The sequence below is a fragment of the Passer domesticus genome, chromosome 8, assembly GCF_036417665.1.
Source record: "Passer domesticus isolate bPasDom1 chromosome 8, bPasDom1.hap1, whole genome shotgun sequence".
Taxonomy (NCBI): Eukaryota; Metazoa; Chordata; class Aves; order Passeriformes; family Passeridae; genus Passer; species Passer domesticus.
In genome coordinates, this window is record NC_087481.1 from 6,090,546 (window position 1) to 6,108,856 (window position 18,311).

Consider the following 18,311-nt stretch of genomic DNA (forward strand, 5'->3'; position numbering starts at 1 on the left):
CCTGAGACATCTTCCTCTTCCTCGCAGCCTTCTTCTCCATCTGGCAGTGGTTTTGAGATGGGAAATTCTGTTTTGGGAGGAAAACAAGAGATTAATGCATTGAGTTTTGTACAGGTTTGAGGGCAAACCAGGAGGAGAGTGTAAGCCAGAATTACAGTTTAAGAAGAAAATTAAGATCAAGGCAATGATACAGAAACACTGCCTTAAACTGACACAGTCAGGATATAACCTGCCACCCTGTTGGTCAGGGTGGTGGGAGTAGTCCCATTAAATGGTGGCTGCAGTCCTGTTGCAGTGATGATCGTGATTCTGTCAAAGCAGTCATCCTGGAGAAGGATCTGGTCCTCCTCTCAAGGTGCAGTGGTGCTTATGGAGCTCCTGTCCTCTGGCAATCCAGTAGGCAAGGTGCTCCTGGTGTTGCAAGTCTCAGCTTATATCCAGATAGGAATGCTTGGCTCCTCCTCCTGGGCGGAGCATCCCACAATGGGATGATGTCATTTTACCAGTCCTGCAGGGACACTCAATGGCCCATTCACAGAACAGAGCCCCTGGAGGGCGTTATCAGGGCTGAGTCATGGAAGAGATAAAGAACACTACCCCGCCTGTTTATAACAGTTTCTAAAGGTGGTGATGGAAAACATGCATTTGGTTACATCTTACACTGGAACCTGAAACAGTGGGGTAATCCCTGCTGGGGAGGTGAACACCACCCCCCTTACCCAAACTGGCTCAGGTGTAAAACCCTCTCCCTGAGAAGGCCTCACACACAGGGGACAATGTCACACTTGCCCCACCCCAGGGGAGGTCTCTGTCCCTGTCACTCTCTTGCCCTCCCCCCTTTTTTCTCTTTTATTCCATCTCTCTCTACCTCACATTTACTGTTCAATAAAATCCACTTTGCATTTGGTCTTGTTATCACCTTAATTGGGGCAGAGGCATCTCTCTAACAATTTTCTTAATCAGATTGTGTATAATATTTTGGCACAGTGCGTTTAGGCAGTGTTGTCTGACCCCAAGTGCCTTTGACCACAGCATGGTTCCCTCCTCTGTGGGAGGAGAGCTCTTTCTTTCCAGAGGAACTCTTGGAAACTTGGATGCAAATTCCTCTGAGCGACTTGTGGGAGAACTGATGAGGAAAATGGCTGTTGTGTGTGGCCAGTGTAAAGAAAATATTTTGTTATTCCTTGGAAAGTTTGTTCAAATCACTGGAGAAAAGGGAACGAATGTTACCAGTGTGACTGACAAGGTTCATTCACCCCAAGGTGAGGAACACAAGGCTGCTAAAGTGCCACAGGAAGCCCAGCTCAAGGAGCTACATTCCTGAATAAATGCCAAATTCACAGGCTCAGGGGCTTTGCCAAATGTGAGAATCATTATTCTCTTCATCCCTGTCACATTTGCGATAGTTACACAAAGCTTTCTCTTGCTTTTAATAATCTCTACTGGGCCAAATTTCCACTTTTCTTTTATGGGAACCTGCCAGCAGCTGAGCTGGAACTGTGCAGGAACCGATGGAACTTGGAATTTTCACACACTTGCTTCTATTGTCAGTTTATTAATGCTTGGGATTGGTTTGCGTTTTCATCACATGCCACTTGTGGGAAAATCAAATATTCATCAAAGTGGTTTATGCAGAGTTGAATTTGATTTCTGCCAAGTTTATTTTGTCCAGTGCCCAGAGGATGCTCGAGGGGGCTCTGTTCTTGCCTCTTACCCTGGGTGATGCTTGGCAGGGGCTTGTGGGGGCTGTTCCTGTCCCTGTCACCCCAGGCCATTCCCCAGGTGGTTTCCATCATTCTCATCCCAGGGAATGCCTGGGGGGTCTCCCTCCCCCTCACCCTGTGCCGGGGGTGCTCAGGGCAGTCTCTGTCCCTCTCATCCTGGGGGATGCTCGGGGGTCTCTGTCCCACTCAGCCCTGATGTGACCCTGTCCAAACATCATTGGGGTCAGAGGGACAGAGACACCCCCAAACCCCCAGAAGGGCTGAACCTGGGATCATGCTCATACCCTCTTCATCTGTTTAGCCCAGAAATGAGTTCTGCACCTTTAAGGCAGGTTCTGAGAGCGAAGGAAGGCAGGAAGTGAGCAGGTTTTTTAAGGAACTGCACTCCTCCATATTCCGGCTGCTGGACAGACAGATTGCAGGACAGGGCTCTCCTTTGGTTTTAGTTAGTTTTTAGCTCTCTGAGGCAGATAAGTGCCCTGGACTGTGGTTTTTCTTTTACTTTAGAGCTGTTTAAACCTGCTCTCAACATCCAGAAGAGCCCTGGCAGCTCCACCTGTGGCCCATTGGCCCGAGCCTGGTCCACGGCATTTCCAGTGCTGGAGAAACTGATAGGAGACTGATAAGAGACTGAGTGAGCAGAGCTACAGCCCACAGAGGGACTTTCTGAGTTTGTCATCTCTTTTGGAGCAGCAAGAGGGTTTATTGTTTAATATTGGTCATTTGCTGTGCTCATGAATGCTTTGTCTGTTAAATAAACAAGTTTTTCCACTTTTCTCCAAGGAAATCTTTTCCCAAACTGATTGGGGGACAGGCTGCTTGAATTTGCTTTCTAGAGGAAACCCCTTTTGGAGGATTTCTCCCAAATTTGCCCTAAACCAGGACAGAGCGGTGGGGAGAGGAGAGAGCCCCAAGTGACTGGATTGGGGGGAGGCTGGAGAGAGGGACCCTGGGACCCCCAAACCCCCCAGCATCCCTAAGCAGGACCCTGGAGAGGGGGGATCCCCAGGAGCTATGGGATCTTTGGCAGCCATGAGAGGGGGGACCACCAGAATCCCAGAGGGATGAGAATGGAAATGAGATGCTCCTGGTGGCTTTTTTTATTCACTTTTGGTTTTTGAAGGTTTTTACCAGGTGACTTCTAGAGAGGGACTTGGGCAGAGGACCTTCAGACTCACTGTGCTCATCCCTTGTTTTTCCCCAAACCAGGATTTCCCATTCCCAAACCTTGGCCCAATGGATGAGAAAGCAGCAGGGAAGAGAAAGATGCCTGAGACACTCAGGCAGGTGAGGAGGAAGTCAGTGCCCCTTTCCCCCTCTCTCCTGCTCCATCTCCCAGCCCAGCATGGCCCCTGGCTGCAGGACAACCCGACTGCCAACACTGTCCTGCTGGGGATGCACTGGGGGATCTCCTGCCCCTTCCCTCTGGCACGGAGGCACATTCACAGGCTCTGGGACAGGAGGGGGAACCGCGGGCGCTTTGGGGTGCGTGGCTCAGCTGCTCCCGGCGCGGTTCCCCCAAGCCCCCGGCGTGGCTCCGCCAGGCCCCCCCACCACGGCACTGGCTGGAGGTTCTTTAACAGAAATGCTGGTAAATTGACCATCTGGAATTACACTAAATACGATTTCAAGAAGCTGCTGGTTTGCCAGGCAATTTGCTGAATTCCACATTGCTGTTTCTTTCAGTAAAACTGCACTTTAAAAGGTCTTATTAAATTTATGCTTGCATAAAATTTTGGCTACCATGGGCTTATCTCAAAACTAAATTACGTAAAAACATGACACACTTATTACGTCCTTTGAATCTCCCCAGTAAATCCATCACACTGTTATTTCAATTGCGGATTGTTCAACTTTTCAGTGCCTTATTTCCATGAATAGCATCAGAATAAGTTAAATTTTGTTGTATGTATAACTTTTAAGGATATTAGTTTTTTATTCTATAATGTTTAATTTAATCCAAATTCCGGGTTGATAACACTAAGCAAAGTTAAGCTTCATTATTGTCAGATTTGAGCAGTGTTAAGTTAAATTCCATTAATTTGAAATCCTGTTGTTCTGGATTGAGAGATAATGTGTGTATTGTATTTGCCATCTGTCAGAGGTAGGGCAGTTATCTTCTGCTAATTGGGCAGTTTTCTTTATCTCTTCAACAAATCAGTCCTCCCTTTGGGGAGATATCTTTTGTTAATGGGCCATTGAGTGTCACTGCATGACTGATAAAAATTACATCATCCCACTGCGAGGTGCTCTGCCCAGAGGGAGGAGCCACGCAGTGCAGACATGGAATTGACCACAAGAAATGTCATTGTCTGTGCCATTTCTCATTTTGTTTCTCTCCATCTCCCCTGTGGCATTGACATAGACTCTGTCAAAGACGAGCCGCCTTCTCAGTGGCTTTAAAGAAACTAAAGGATCTCCCAGCAGAGTTTTCTGCAGAGATGCCCTTTGGTTGCCTTCTCTGGAGCTGCAGCAGCAATGTCAGTGTGCAGAGCTGGGGCAGATCAGTGCTGGCCCAGCAGCTGTGCCCAGCAGCAGCAGCAGCACTTGGTGTTGGCAGTGCTGCTGCCGTGGCCCTGCCCCGCTGCCCTGGTGGCCCTGGTGTTGCTGCAGGGCCTGAGTGCTCTCGGGGCCGGGCACAGTCCTGGGGGTGGCAGTGCCGGGGCTGCAGCAGGGACAGGCCATGGGCACTGCTGGGGCAGTGCTGACGCCTCAGGCCAGGCCCTGGGGGCTGCAGGCTCCTTGCCCAGGCTCTCTCAAGAACATGGCCAGGCCAATGCTCAGCACAGAAAAGCCCCAGGCTGAGCAGCCCCAGGCTGGCCATGGGCAGGCTGGGGGCAAACAGCATGGCTGGGGCTCTGCAGGGGCCCTGGGGGAGACGGGAAGGAGCAGCAGAGCAGGGGCTGATCCATCCCCAGGGCGCTGCACAGCCCAGGGCAGCGTCCCAGAGCGTCCTCATGGAGCTGCCAACAACATCCCCCCTCTGCAGCCCTGGCCTCTCCCCCAGCTCACACAGGTGCCCCATCCTTGCAGGCACAGCCACGGCAGCACTGGCTCAGGAGCCCCTGTTTGCATTGCACAGAGCAGGCAGGAGCACCCCCATGCTGCTGCTGTGGGGACATGAACCTGAGGGAGCACAAATGCCATCAGCCCCTGGGGCCAGCAAGATCTGGGGGACACCAGGGAAACCACTCAGCTTTGTCCTGGCCTCTGCAGTCAGCCAGAAAGTTTGTTCCCATCAGCTGGGAGTTTCCTGTCCCGCTGCAGACGCTGTTGCTCAGAGCCAGGGCTGCCTGGCAGCCATCCCCAAACTGCCCTGAGCATTTCCTTTGCTTCAACTTTGCTTTCTTTACTCTTCCTCTTACAAATTTCTTCCTCTTGCCCACCCCTCTTCCCTCCTCTGCAAACTGCCCATCCCCATTTGCCCTTTCCTCTCTGGCCCCACTCCCCAGTGTAGTTCCTGACTTGGCACCATGGGAATGTCCCTTGGGCAGCAGGATCATCCTCCAAGTGCTGCAGGAATTGTCTGCAGGCTCCTGCAGTGCCTGGTGCTGCTCCCTTGTCAGAGGCACCCCAGGCCAGGGGGGCACATCTGGGCTGCTGTGTCTGCCTGTGGGGCTCCCTGTTCTGGGCAATGAGGAGGAGCTGCAGAGGCTCTGCAGGACTGACAGGATGGGCTTTGGGGCTGGCAGGAGAAGCTGAGGGAGCTGGGCTGCTGCAGCTTCTGAAGAGGAGGCCCAGGGCTCATCCTGCACCTGCTGCAAGGGTGGTTTCAGAGAATCCCAGAATCAGCAAGGTTGGAAAAGACCTTGGAGATCATCAAGTCCAACCTGTGCCCTGACACTGCCTTGTCTCCCCGGAGCCTCCTCTTCTCCATAATAAACGAACTGAGTTCCCTCACCTGCTTCTCACAGGACTTGTGCTGCAGACCCCTCATCAGCCTCCTTGCCCTTCTCTGGACATGCTCCATGTCCTTCCTAAATTGGGGGGCCCAGAACTGGACACAGCACTCGAGGTGCTGCCCAACCAGCGCACAGCACAGGGGAAGAATCACTGCCCTGCTCCTGCTGGCCACACCATTCCTGATCCAGGCCAGGAGCCATTGGCCTTCTTGGCCACCTGGGCACACTGCTGCCTCATGTCCAGCCTGCTGTCCATCAGTCCCTGCAGGTCCCTTTCTGCCTGGCTGCTGTCCAGCCACTCTGTCCCCAGCCTGGAGCGCTGCAGGGGTTGTTGTGGCCAAAGTGCAGAACCCGGCACTGGGACTTGTTAAACCTCACCTTGTTGGATTTGGCCCCTGGATCCAGCCTGTCCAGGGCCCTGTGCAGAGCCCTCCTACCCTCCAGCAGATCCACACTCACACCCAGCTTGGTGTCACCACAGTTCCTTGAGGCCCCAGAGTGTGCCAATGGTCTCCATGATTCCATGAGGCCGCACAGTGTCACAATGTCCCTTTGCTTCCATGGAACCCCTTGGTGTCACAAAGTCCCTTGGATCCTTGGGTCCCGCAGTGTCACAATGGCGCCATGGTCCCCCAAGGCCCTGCAGTGTCCCAGTGGATCCTTGGTTCCATGAGGTCTGGCAGCACAGCAATGCTCTCCTTGGTTCCCACTCTCTTTTATGCCTCTCACTGTCAGATAATAGAAGGACACCTGGCAGATGAAGGGGAGTAGGTGTGGATATCTACTCGAGGAGGGAATAATAAAAATTCCTTCTGGCCCCCACTCCCCAGCCAGGTGCCACTTCAGAACAGCTATGAGCCCCTGGATCTAGAGAGTCAACCGCATGATTTAGAAGAAAATTATCTGCCCAGTGAGCCTCCCAAATTATGATTCATGTCTGAGAAGGATTACCACCTGTAACATCAAAAAGGAAAGAAGTATAATCGTGGTGAGTGACTCCCTTCTGAGGGGAACAGAGGGCCCATATATGAACCGGACCCACCCCACAGAGAGGTCTGCTGCCTCCCTGGGGCCTGGGTACAGGATATCACTGAGAGACTGCCTGGGCTGATTCAGCTCTCTGATTATTGCCCACTGCTGATACTCCAGGCTGGCAGTGATGAGATTGAAAAGAGGAGTGTCAGGGCAATTAAAAGGGACTTTGGGGCATTGGGTCAGATGATTAATAGGACAGAGGCACAAGTAGTCTTTTCCTCAGTCCCTTTGGAGGCTAAGAAGAGCAGTGAAAGGAATAGAAGAGCTCAAATTATTAACAAGTGGCTTAAGAGTTGATGTTGAATTTTGAATGCAGAATTTTGATTATGGGGCAACTTTTACTGTACCTGGCCTGCTGCAACCAGATGGGCTCCATCTCTCTGTTAAGAAGCAGCAGGTTTTTAGCTATGAACTGGCAGAACTTGTTGAGAGAGCTTTAAACTAGGTCTGAAGGGGGAAGGGGATGCAGCTGGGCTGTCTGGAAGCAGGCCCAATGGCTGAGTGAGCCTGAATTAGGGGTGAAATCAGCAGCCCAGCTGAGGCGCATGGATACCAGTGCACGCAGCATGGGTAACAAACAGGAAGAGCTGGAGGCCATGGCCCAGCAGCAGAGCTGTGGTGTAATTGCCATAATGGAAATGTGGCGGGATGACTCACATGGCTGGAGTGCTGCACTGGATGGCTAGAAACTGTTCAGAAGAGATAAAAAAAAATACAAGAGGTGGAGGAGTGGCCCTTTATATTAGGGAGGGCTTTGATGCTATGGATGTTGAAAGTAATGATGAAGTTGAATGCCCGTGGGTGAGAATTAGGGGGAAGGCCAACAAGGCTGACATCCTACTGGGAGCCTGTTATCGTCCACCCAGCCTGGAAGAAGAGGTGGACAACTCATTCTGTAAGCAGCTAGAGAATGTGTCTGGATCATCAGCCCTTGTTCTTGTAGCTGACTTCAATTTGCCCGACATTTGCTGGGAACTTAATACAGAAGAAAAAAGGCAGTCCAGGAAATTTTTAGAGTGTGTGGAGGACAACTTTTTGTCACATCTGGTGAGTGAGCCCACCAGGGGAGGTACTGTGTTAGATCTTGTTGTTTGCAAATAGAGATGGGAGATGTGGTGGTTGGAAGCCACTTGGGGCAGGGTGATCACGAGATTATAAAATTCTTGATATTTGGTGAAGTCAGGAGGAACATTAACAAGACTTTTATACTAGACTTTCAGAGAGCAGATTTTGGCCTATTTAGGAGGCTTATTCAAAGAGTTCCTTGGGAAGCAGCCCTTAAATGCAAGGGGGTTCAGAAAAGGTGGATATGCTTCAAAACAGAGACCTTGAGGGCACAGGAACAGACTGTCACTGTGTGCTGAAAGATGAGGCGACGAGGCAATCGCCCAGCCGGGATGGGGAGGGAGGTTTTGGAGGACCTTAAGAATAAAAAGAGGATGAATCATCTTTGGAAGGAGGGTCAGGTCTCTCAGGAAATATATAAGAGGGCTTCTAGAGCATATAGGAAAAAAATCAGGGAGGCCAAAGCTCATTATGAATTTAAAATGGCGACTTCTGTAAAGGATAATAAAAAATGTTTTTACAAGTTTATTAATGGTAAAAGGAAGGGTAAGACCAACCTCTGTTCTATACTGGATGAGGGAGAGAACTTAGCAACTGCAGATGAGGAGAGGGCAGAAGTGCTTAACACAGTCTTTGCCTCAGTCTTTGGTGGAAGACAGCTTGTCCCCAGGATAACTGTCCTCCTGTGTTGGTAGATGGTGCCAGGGAACAGAATGGTCCCCCCATTATCCAAGAGAAGGCAGTCAGAGAACTGCTGAGCTGCTTGGATGTTCATAATCCATGGAACCAGATGGGATCCACCCCAGGGTGATGAGGAAGCTGGCAGATGAGCTTGCCAAGCCACCCTCCATCATTTACCAGCAGTCCTGGCTCACTGGGGAGGTTCCAGATGACTGGAAGCTGCCCAATGTGACACCCATTCACAAGAAGAGTGGGAAGGAGGATCCTGGTAATTATAGGCCAGTCAGCCTGACTTCAGTACCTGGTGAGGTGATGGAACAGTTTGTACTGAGTGTCATCACCCAGCACTTACAGCATGGCCAGGGTATCAGACCCAGCCAGCAGGGGTTCAGGAGGGGTAGGTCATGTTTGACCAACCTGGTCTCCTTTTATGACCAGGTGACCCTCCTGGTGGATGCAGGAAAGGCTGGGGATGTGTCTATTTGGACTCCAGCCAGGCCTTTGGCACTGTGTCCCACAGCTCACTCCTGGAAAAGCTGCAGCCCAGGGCTGGGGCAGGAGCACTCTGTGCTGGGTTCAGAACTGGCTGCATGGCCGGCCCAGAGAGTGCTGGTGAGCGCTGCTGCATCCAGCTGGCAGCCAGGCACCAGTGCTGTCCCTCAGGGCTCTGTGCTGGGGCCAGCTCTGTTCAATATCTTCACTGAAGACATGGATGAGGGGATTGAGTCTTTCATTAGTAAATCTGCAGATGACACTGGGCTGGGAGCATGTGTCCATCTGGTGGAAGGTAGGCGGGCTCTGCAGGCAGATCTGGAATGGTTGGGTGATTGGGCAGAGTCCAATAAGATGAAGTTTAATAACTTCATGTCCCAAGTCCTGTATTTTGGTCACATAACCTCCTGCAATATTATAGGCTGGGGACAGAGTGGCTGGACAGCAGCCAGGCAGAAAGGGACCTGGGGGTACTGCTCGACAGCCAGCTGAACATGAGCCAGCAGTGTGCCCAGGTGGCCAAGAAGGCCAATGGCTCCTGGCCTGGATCAGGAATGGTGTGGCGAGCAGCAGCAGGGAGGTCATTCTTCCCCTGTACTCATTCACTGGTGATGCTGCATCTTGAATGCTGTGTCCAGTTCTGGGCTCCTCAGTTTAGGAAGGACATTGAGATGCTTGAGCACTTCCACAGGAGGGCAACAAGGCTGGTGAGGGGCTGGGAACACAAACCCTGTGAGGAACAACTGAGGGAGCTGGGGGTGTTTAGCCTGCAGAAAAGGAGACTCAGAGATATCCTATCAATCTCAACAACTTCCTGAAAGGTGGTTGTAGTCATGTGGGGGTTGGTCTCTTTCTCCAGGCAACAAGTGACAGAACCAGAGCACACGGTCTACAGCTATGCCAAGGAAAGTATAGGCTAGATAGTAGGAAAAAGTTTTTCATGCAAAGAGTGATAAAGTACAGGAATGGTCTGCCCGGGGAGGTGGTGGAGTCACCATCCCAGGATGTGTTTAAAAAAAGATTGGATGTGGCACTCGCTGCCATGGTTTATTTGAGGCATCAAGGAATGAGTAGGACTCAATGATCTTAAAGGTCTCTTCCAACCCTGTGATTCTGTGATTTGGTGATTCTGTAACCAGGGGAGCATTATGACACCTCAGAGCCCCATGGAACCAAGGGAACATGGAACAGGTCTGGTTGGCTTGGCCTCCCAGGGGCCACCTGACAGGTCCAGCTGATCTTGGGATATCAAGGGCTGCCTCTCATCAGCTCCTGCAGCACTGGGACTCCATGATTTCATTGCTATGGAAAAGAACCATCCGTCTTTTCAGGTGACCATAGCCAAAATTGGTACTCTCCCTAAAAGATTTCCTGTAGGTACGGATATCTCCCAGAACAATACCTGCCAGCTCTGGCTGGCCTTGGCCTCTGGTGATCACCTCTCATCTTCCCCTGAAACACTGCGGCTGTTCCTTCCTTCCGATGGAAAAGAATGAGCTTTCATGCCAAGGGCCATGGCCAAAATTAGAATTTGGCCTCCCAAATTCCGTATATCTAGGGATTGCTCCCAGACAAAAGCAGCCAGGACAGACAGGCCAGGCAGGTCCTGTCCTCTGGTGATTTTCTTAGACTCCGAACTGAATGTATTCGTTTTAAAACACCTTGGGCGGAGCCCTCAGAGATCTCCCAAAAAAGGGGTTTTGAGGCCTCAGGCCCATGACCACTCCATATGGAGAAAGGAGCTCTGTGCTCTGTGCTGGTGTGGGGGTTTTGCATCATGGAAGTGATGTTCGAAGAGAAGCTGCTAGCAGATTCCTCTGTGTCTAATAAAAAAAAATCAGTAATAGCTTTGAGAATTGACAATCTGTTAAACCACTAAGGAAACTGTACATGACTCTGTGAAGACACATGTTGAAGATGAAAAAGCCTGGGAGGGTCTCTTTCCCTTCTGGCCAGCAAAGAGGTAACAAGGCTGGCCCAGCCCCCGTCTCAGCCGGGCTGGGCCGGGCGGCTCCTGCCCTGGGGCCAGGCCCCTTCCCAGGGAGCCCCCAGGCCCCATCGGCTGCCGGGCAGGGCAGGGGAGGCCGCGGGGCCGAGGCCAGGCCGGGCCATGGCTGCGGTTGCCAACACCTGGGAGCTACCGAGCCCTGCCCCGCCACCAGCCCGGGCCCAGCCAGGATCCGCCGGGCCCCAGGAGCAGCCCCGGGCCGGGCCGGCTCGGCCAAGATTCTGCCACCCTTGGGGTTCACCCGCAAGCCCTGGGCAGGGGGAGGAGAAGCCATGGGCCCCGGCCGTGCTGCTGCTGTGTTCTGGCCTGGCTGCTGAGATCCTGGCCCTGCCCCAGCGCGGCCCATCCTGACACAGCCCCAGCGCAGCCGCTGCAGAAACCTCCATCGTAAAACAGCTCCGGCCGCAAGGACCCAGCCCAGCCGGGGTCACGGAACCATCTACAGGCCCCGGGAGAGATATTAACTCTTTCAGTGCTTCCATCCTCCCTCGAGGGAGAGAAAAGGACAAAGTGCAGGCACACAGAGGAGCAACATAAAGACACCGAGGTCAGTGAAGGGGAAGTTGAGTCCCAGATGGGAGGGATGAGGAAATGCCATAATCTTGGGACTGAAATCCTCTTGAAAAGCTATGGAGAAGGATGTAATTGATACATCAAACTCTCTTTTTCCCTATAACACATTGAAAAGGATGGGAAGATGACTTGTTTGGGAAACACCTCCATGGTAAAGTAAGCAAATGTTGACGTCCCTGTGATCCCATGTGAAGTTTGAACACACAGAGCAGAGTGATGAGACCCTGTGCCCTCATAGGGAGAAGAAGAAAACCACTGTTCTCAGAGATGAAGATGATTTCAGAAATAGATGAAGAGAACATTTGCTCTTAAACAGCTCATCTTTAAACTAATACCCCATAAATTGACATGATCCATAAACACAACTGTGGGAAAAGCTATCAAAAAATGGGAGGGACTTCATGATTGCAGATTTTCCAGGTGGCTGCTATTAATGGAAATTGAGAGCCACAAGAGAACTCTTTTCTTATGGAGAAGTCTTCATAGCAAGAAAGAGAGACTCCCCTCCCTACAGGAACTGAAGGAAGACTACTCTAGAAGAGGTAAACTGAAAATATTAGGTTTTGTCTCTTTACATTGTCAGTAAGAAAGAAAAGGTTGTAGGGAAAGAAAAGTGTTCTGAAAGTTTTGTTCTGACTCTTATTACACTTCCTTTTAGTTAGTATTAATAAACTTTCCTTTATACCCTTTTAAAGTTTTGAGCCTACTTTGCCTTTCTCCTAATCCTGTCTCACAGCACAAAATGAGTAAGAATATTCTATGAGTGCACTGGTAATTAGCCAACACTGAACCCACCGCGCTAATTGATGCATTGGCCAAGAAATCTCAAATTGGAGAGAAAAAACACTACAGAAACATTCCCAATTAACTGCATGAGAACAAAGGGAAAGCAAGGCAGAGCCATGGTTTGTCAGAACTTGCCTGATTGTAATGAGCCCCATGATGAATTAGGAGATGAGCCCTGGAACCTCAGGGTCTGAGAGGAGAGTGCACAAACCTTTCCAGGAGTCAAAGTCAGAGGAAACACACTAAGTGTCTAAAAGCATGAATGGGTCCCACTGAGGTCCATCCCCAACACAGGCTCTTCATGGACTCCATGGAGGAGAGAACTGGAGGCCAGGATGGCACAAAAAGCTTCTCAGAGACTCAGTGTGGAACAGAAAATCCAAAATACCTTAAAGAGCTTGAGCATTTCAAACCACTAATGAGCCTCACCTAGTGTCAGTACAGAGCTCTCAAGGGACTCGTTAAAGCAGATAATTGGGGCCATGATTGCAAAAACCTCTCACAGAGTCTGTATCAAAAGGGAAACACCAAGTACCTTCAAATAACTGAAGTACCTTGAAGCATTAATGAACCCCACTGAGTGTTGTTACTGACAAAGCCTCTCCAGGGACTAATTACAGCAGATAATTGGAGGCCATGATTGCACAAACCTCTCAGAGAGTCCAAGGCAAAAGCCAAACCCAAAGTCCTTTGAAAAACCTGCAGTTGCTGGGAGCATTCAGGAGCCCCCAGGGCCATTCCTGAGCAAGGCTCCCCAGGGACTCCTTCCAGCAGATCCTTGAGGCCACTGGGATGTGGGCTAGGGGGGGATGCTGAGGGCAGGACAAGGGGCTGACAGTGCCCAGCCTGGCTGGGGCTGTGCCAGGAGGCCCCAGGGCCTCAGGACAAGGTGTCTCCTCCCAGCCCTTGCTGGCACAGACCCTGCTGCTGTGACCCAGGCCACCAAGACTTGGCTTCTCTTTGTCCCCACCTGGCATCACTGCCTCCAGTTCTCTGCTCTGCCTGGGGCCTGGGGACACTTTCTCAGTTGTGTCCCTCAGTGGGACCCATTAAAAGTCCAAGAAACTTTGGAGTTGGATTCTGCCTTGGAGTTCTGGAGAGTTTTCTTCAGCTGCCTCTCAGGGACTGATGTTCAGGGCCTGAGCACAAAGCCCCAGAGGGTCATTAAAGTCCTGGTGCTGTGTCTGTGCAGCTGAGCTGGGCTGGGCTCCTGGCACAGAGGCAGCTCCTGGTAAGCAAGAAGAGCTTCAAAAGCACATTTCTCTTGATGAGCAGCTCTTCTGCCAGCCCAGCAGGGCTGGGGCACTGCCTGCAGCCAGCCCGGGCACAGCCCAGAGGCACAGAGAGCTTCAATCAGTCAGGGCTGGGAAGGTGCTGAGAAGTGCCTGGGGCAGAATCACTGCCAGCCCTTGGCCCAGGAACCTCTGGCTGCAGGACAATGCAGCTGCAGCTCCTGGAGTGATCTCCTAAAGCTGGAACATCCCAATGTCTGCAGACCCTGTGAGTACATTCTCTGATTCTCTCTTGTGCAGAGCAGCCAGGGGTGGCCAGGGCTGTCCTGCAGAGCAGGCTCCTGCAGCCCAGGGCGCTGTGCTGGGGCAGGGACTCTGCTGCCTGCCAGGGACAGCTCTCAGCCAGCCCTGGCAGCTGATCCCAGCACTGGGGGACAAGATCGGGGTGGAAGGAGATATCTGGTAAGGTTTGGAACTTTCTTCTTGTGTGGTGAGGATGCTGCATTGTTCAGGGCTGCTACCAGCATGGCACTGAACTCCAGAATATTTCCAAGTAGATTATACAGGGAGCACAGCAAGTCAGGGGCGGCATTAAAAGGAAAATCCTGCTTTTTTAATCTACAGTTCTGGCTTGCCTGGATGGGAAATTGCACAGAGATATTAATCTCTTGGTTCAGGTGGAGAAAAAAAAAAATCCCTCATTTGAATAATCCAGGGAGATACTGAGATCAGCACAGGGCCCGGTTCAGGCAGCATCAGTGTCGCTTTTCCAGCCTCATCAGGGTTGCTCTGACGTTGTCATCAGAGCCTGCAGAGCCAGACTGCCCCTGGGCAGTGCCAGAGCTGGGAGGGGTCTGCAGAGCAGAGCTGAGCCCCCAGGGCTGGGCTGGGCTCTGGCAGCACTGGCAGGACCCAGCCCTGGGCACAGGGAAGAAGCTGTTGGCAGGGAGAGCTCCAGGCAGCAGAGCCCTGGGCAGGCAGTGGGGGGAAAATGCCCCCAGGCTGTGCTGGGATATTTAAAGTCCTCTCCTAATCCAACTATTCCATGATTACTTTTTTTACATATGCCCAGGCCAAGACAGTGCAAATGTCCAACAGCAGCTCCATCAGCCACTTCCTCCTGCTGGCATTGGCAGACACGTGGCAGCTGCAGCTCCTGCACTTCTGCCTCTTGCTGGGCATCTCCCTGGCTGCCCTCCTGGGCAACGGCCTCATCATCAGTGCTGTAGCCTGCGGCCACCACCTGCACACGCCCATGTTCTTCTTCCTGCTCAACCTGGCCCTCAGCGACCTGGGCTCCATCTGCACCACTGTCCCCAAAGCCATGCACAATTCCCTCTGGGACACCACCACCATCTCCTACACAGGATGTGCTGCACAGCTCTTTTTCTTTGGATATTTCACTTCAGCAGAGTTTTATCTCCTGACCATCATGTGCTACGACCGCTACGTGTCCATCTGCAAACCCCTGCACTACGGGACCCTCCTGGGCAGCAGAGCTTGTGCCCACATGGCAGCAGCTGCCTGGGCCAGTGCCTTCCTCAATGCTCTCATGCACACAGCCAATACATTTTCTCTGCCCCTGTGCCATGGAAATGCCCTGGGCCAGTTCTTCTGTGAGGTGCCCCAAATCCTCAAGCTCTCCTGCTCCAAATCCTACCTCAGGGAACTTGCACTTCTTGTGTTTTCCATCTGTTTGGGATTTGGCGGTTTTGTGTTCATTGTTTTCTCCTATGTGCAGATCTTCCGGGCTGTGCTGAGGATCCCCTCTGAGCAGGGACGGCACAAAGCCTTTTCCACCTGCCTCCCACACCTGGCTGTGATCACCCTGTTCATGACCACTCTTATGTTTGCCCACCTGAAGCCTCCCTCCATGTCCTCCCCATCCCGGGATCTGGCCCTGTCAGTTCTGTATTCGGTGGTGCCTCCAGTCCTAAACCCCCTCATCTACAGCCTGAGGAACCAGGAGATCAAGGCTGCAGTGTGGAGACTGATGACTGGAGGCTTTAAGGAGTATTAAACTGCTGGCTAATTTCGGCAAATCACTTATAATAAAATTCATCTTTGATGCATCTTGTTGATTTGGATGTGGGTTTTTTTTCTTTTTATTTAATTTCCTTTTATTAATATTGTCCACATTGAAAAGCCAATATTTGTGCCATTTCTTTTTCTGTTTCTATCCACCTGCCATGTGGCCACAGACTGTGTCAATGAGGACCTGTGCTCTCTGTGCCTTTAAATGAACTAAAGGATCTCCCAGCAGAGTTTTCTGCAGAGATCCCTCTATTCTTGCCATCTCTGGAGCTGCAGCAGCAATGTCAGTGTGCAGAGCTGGGGCAGATCAGTGCTGGCCCAGAAGCTGTGCCCAGCAGCAGCAGCAGCAGCACTTGGTGTTGCCAGTGCTGCTGCCGTGGCCCTGCCCCACTGCCCTGGTGGCCCTGGTGTTGCTGCAGGGCCTGAGTGCTCTCGGGACCGGGCACAGTCCTGGGGGTGGCAGTGCCGGGGCTGCAGCAGGGACAGGCCATGGGCACTGCTGGGGCAGCGCTGATGCCTCAGTCCAGGCCCTGGGGGCTCCAGGCTCCTTGCCCAGGCTCTCTCAAGAACACGGCCAGGCCAGTGCTCAGCACAGAAAAGCCCCAGGGTGAGCAGCCCCAGGCTGGCCGTGGGCAGGCTGGGGGCAAACAGCATGGCTGGGGCTCTGCAAAGGCCCTGGGGGAGACGGGAAGGAGCAGCAGAGCAGGGGCTGATCCATCCCCAGTGCGCTGCACAACCCAGGGCAGCGTCCCAGAGCGTCCTCATGGAGCTGCCAACAACATCCCCCCTCTGCAGCCCTGGCCTCTCCCCCAGCTCACACAGGTGCCGCATCCTTGCAGGCACAGCGACGGCAGCACTGGCTCAGGAGCCCCTGTTTGCATTGCACAGAGCAGGCGGGAGCACCCCCATGCTGCTGCTGTGGGGACATGAACCTGAGGGAGCACAAATGCCATCAGCCCCTGGGGCCAGCAAGGGCTGGGGGACACCAGGGAAACCACTCAGCTTTGTCCTGGCCTCTGCAGTCAGCCAGAAAGTTTGTTCCCATCAGCTGGGAGTTTCCTGTGCCACTGCAGATGCTGTTGCTCAGAGCCAGGGCTGCCTGGCAGCCACCCCCTAACTGCCCTGAGTATTTCCTTGGCTTCACCTTTGCGTTCTTTACTCTTCCTTGGTCTAGATTTCTTCCTATTGTCCACTGCTGTTCCCTGCCCTGCAAACAGCCCATCCCTGTTTGCCCTTTCCTCTCTGGCCCCACTCCCCATTGCAGTTCCTGACTTGGCACCATCCCCTGGGGAGCAGGATCATCCTCCAAGTGCTGCAGGAATTGTCGGCAGGCTCCTGCAGTGCCTGGTACTGCTCCCTTGCCAGAGGCAGCCCAGGCCAGGGGGGCACATCTGGGCTGGTGTGTCTGCCTGTAGGGCTCCCTGTTCTGGGTAATGAGGAGGAGCTACAGAGGCTCTGCAGGACTGACAGGATGGGCTTTGGGGCTGGCAGGAGAAGCTGAGGGAGCTGGGCTGCTGCAGCTTCTGAAGAGGAGGCCCAGGGCTCATCCTGCACCTGCTCCAAGGGTGGTTTCAGAGAATCCCAGAATCAGCAAGGCTGGAAAAGACATTGGAGGTTATCAAGTCCAACCTGTGCCCTGACACCGCCTTGTCTCTCCTGGGCCTCCTCTTCTCCAGGATAAACAGCCCCAGCTCCCTCAGGCGCTCCTCACAGGACTTGTGTTCCAGACCCCTCACCAGCCTTGTTGCCCTTCTCTGGACACGCTGCAGCCCCTCCATGTCCTTCCTAAATTGGGGGCCCAGAACTGGACACAGCACTCGAGGTGCTGCCCAACGAGTGCTGAGCACAGGGGAAGAATCACTGTCCTGCTCCTGCTGGCCACACCATTCCTGATCCAGGCCAGGAGCCATTTGCCTTCTTGGCCACCTGCGCACACTGCTGCCTCATGTCCAGCCTGCTGTCCATCAGTGCCCCCAGGTCCCTTTCTGCCTGGCTGCTGTCCAGCCACTCTGTCCCCAGCCTGTAGCACTGCAGGGGTTGTTGTGGCCAAAGTGCAGGACCCGGCACTGGGACTTGTTCAACCTCACCTTGTTGGATTTGGCCCCTGGATCCAGCCTGTCCAGGGCCCTGTGCAGAGCCCTCCTACCCTCCAGCACATCCACACTCACACCCAGCTTGGTGTCATCTGAAAATTTGCTGGTGCTGGACTCAATCCCCTCATCCAGATCATCTATGCAGATATTCAAATCCACTCTGGCCAGCTCTGATCCCTCTGCCATCCTGTGATGGCACTCAGGGTGATCTCTTCCATAGCCTTGCCTGGCACTGAGGTCAGGCTGACAGGCCTGGAGTTCCTCAGATCCTCCTTCCTGCCCTTCTTGGGGATGGGCTCACATTGGCACCTCCACTCCTCTGGGACCTCCCTGCTGATCCAGGACTGATGGTAAATGATGGAGAGCAGTTTGGGGAGCTCATCCACCAGCTCCCTCATCCCCCTAGGATGGATCCCATCCGATCCCATCCACCTGTGAGCACCTGAGTGGTTCAGCAGCTCCCCAGCTGCTTCCTCCTGGATTCCAGGGGATGTTCTGCTCCCTGTGCCCATCTACCAGCTCAGGAGAACACTTGTCCTGAGGACAACCTGTCCTAATATTGAACATTGAGACAAACAAGGTATTAAGGATCTCAGCCTTTTCCTTATCTTTAGTTATTTTATTCTCTGCTGCATCCAATAAAACATAGAGGTTCTCCTTATCCCTCCTTTTGCCATTAATTTTTT

The 18,311-nt window shown here is 52.7% G+C and overlaps 2 protein-coding genes and 1 long non-coding RNA gene across 3 annotated transcripts in view; 2 read left to right on the forward strand and 1 right to left on the reverse strand.

Moving 5' to 3' along the window:
- Positions 1–18,311, reverse strand: part of LOC135306203 (zinc finger protein 850-like) — a 375,138-nt gene that overhangs the window by 208,632 nt on the left and 148,195 nt on the right. The window lies entirely within an intron of this gene.
- LOC135305798 (uncharacterized) lies at positions 6,252–6,609 on the forward strand. Its single transcript, XR_010366782.1, has 2 exons — positions 6,252–6,300; positions 6,457–6,609. It is a non-coding gene; the product is annotated as an uncharacterized LOC135305798 (long non-coding RNA).
- On the forward strand, positions 14,586–15,570 carry LOC135305635 (olfactory receptor 14I1-like). The gene has a single exon (XM_064429373.1). The coding sequence runs from the start codon at positions 14,586–14,588 to the stop codon at positions 15,516–15,518; it is 933 nt and encodes a 310-aa protein (XP_064285443.1). The 3' UTR covers positions 15,519–15,570.

What these genes read in the sequence shown, in the direction of transcription:
- LOC135305635 (XM_064429373.1), top strand. Translation starts at nt 14,586, where the DNA reads ATGTCCAACAGCAGCTCCATCAGCCACTTCCTCCTGCTGGCATTGGCA.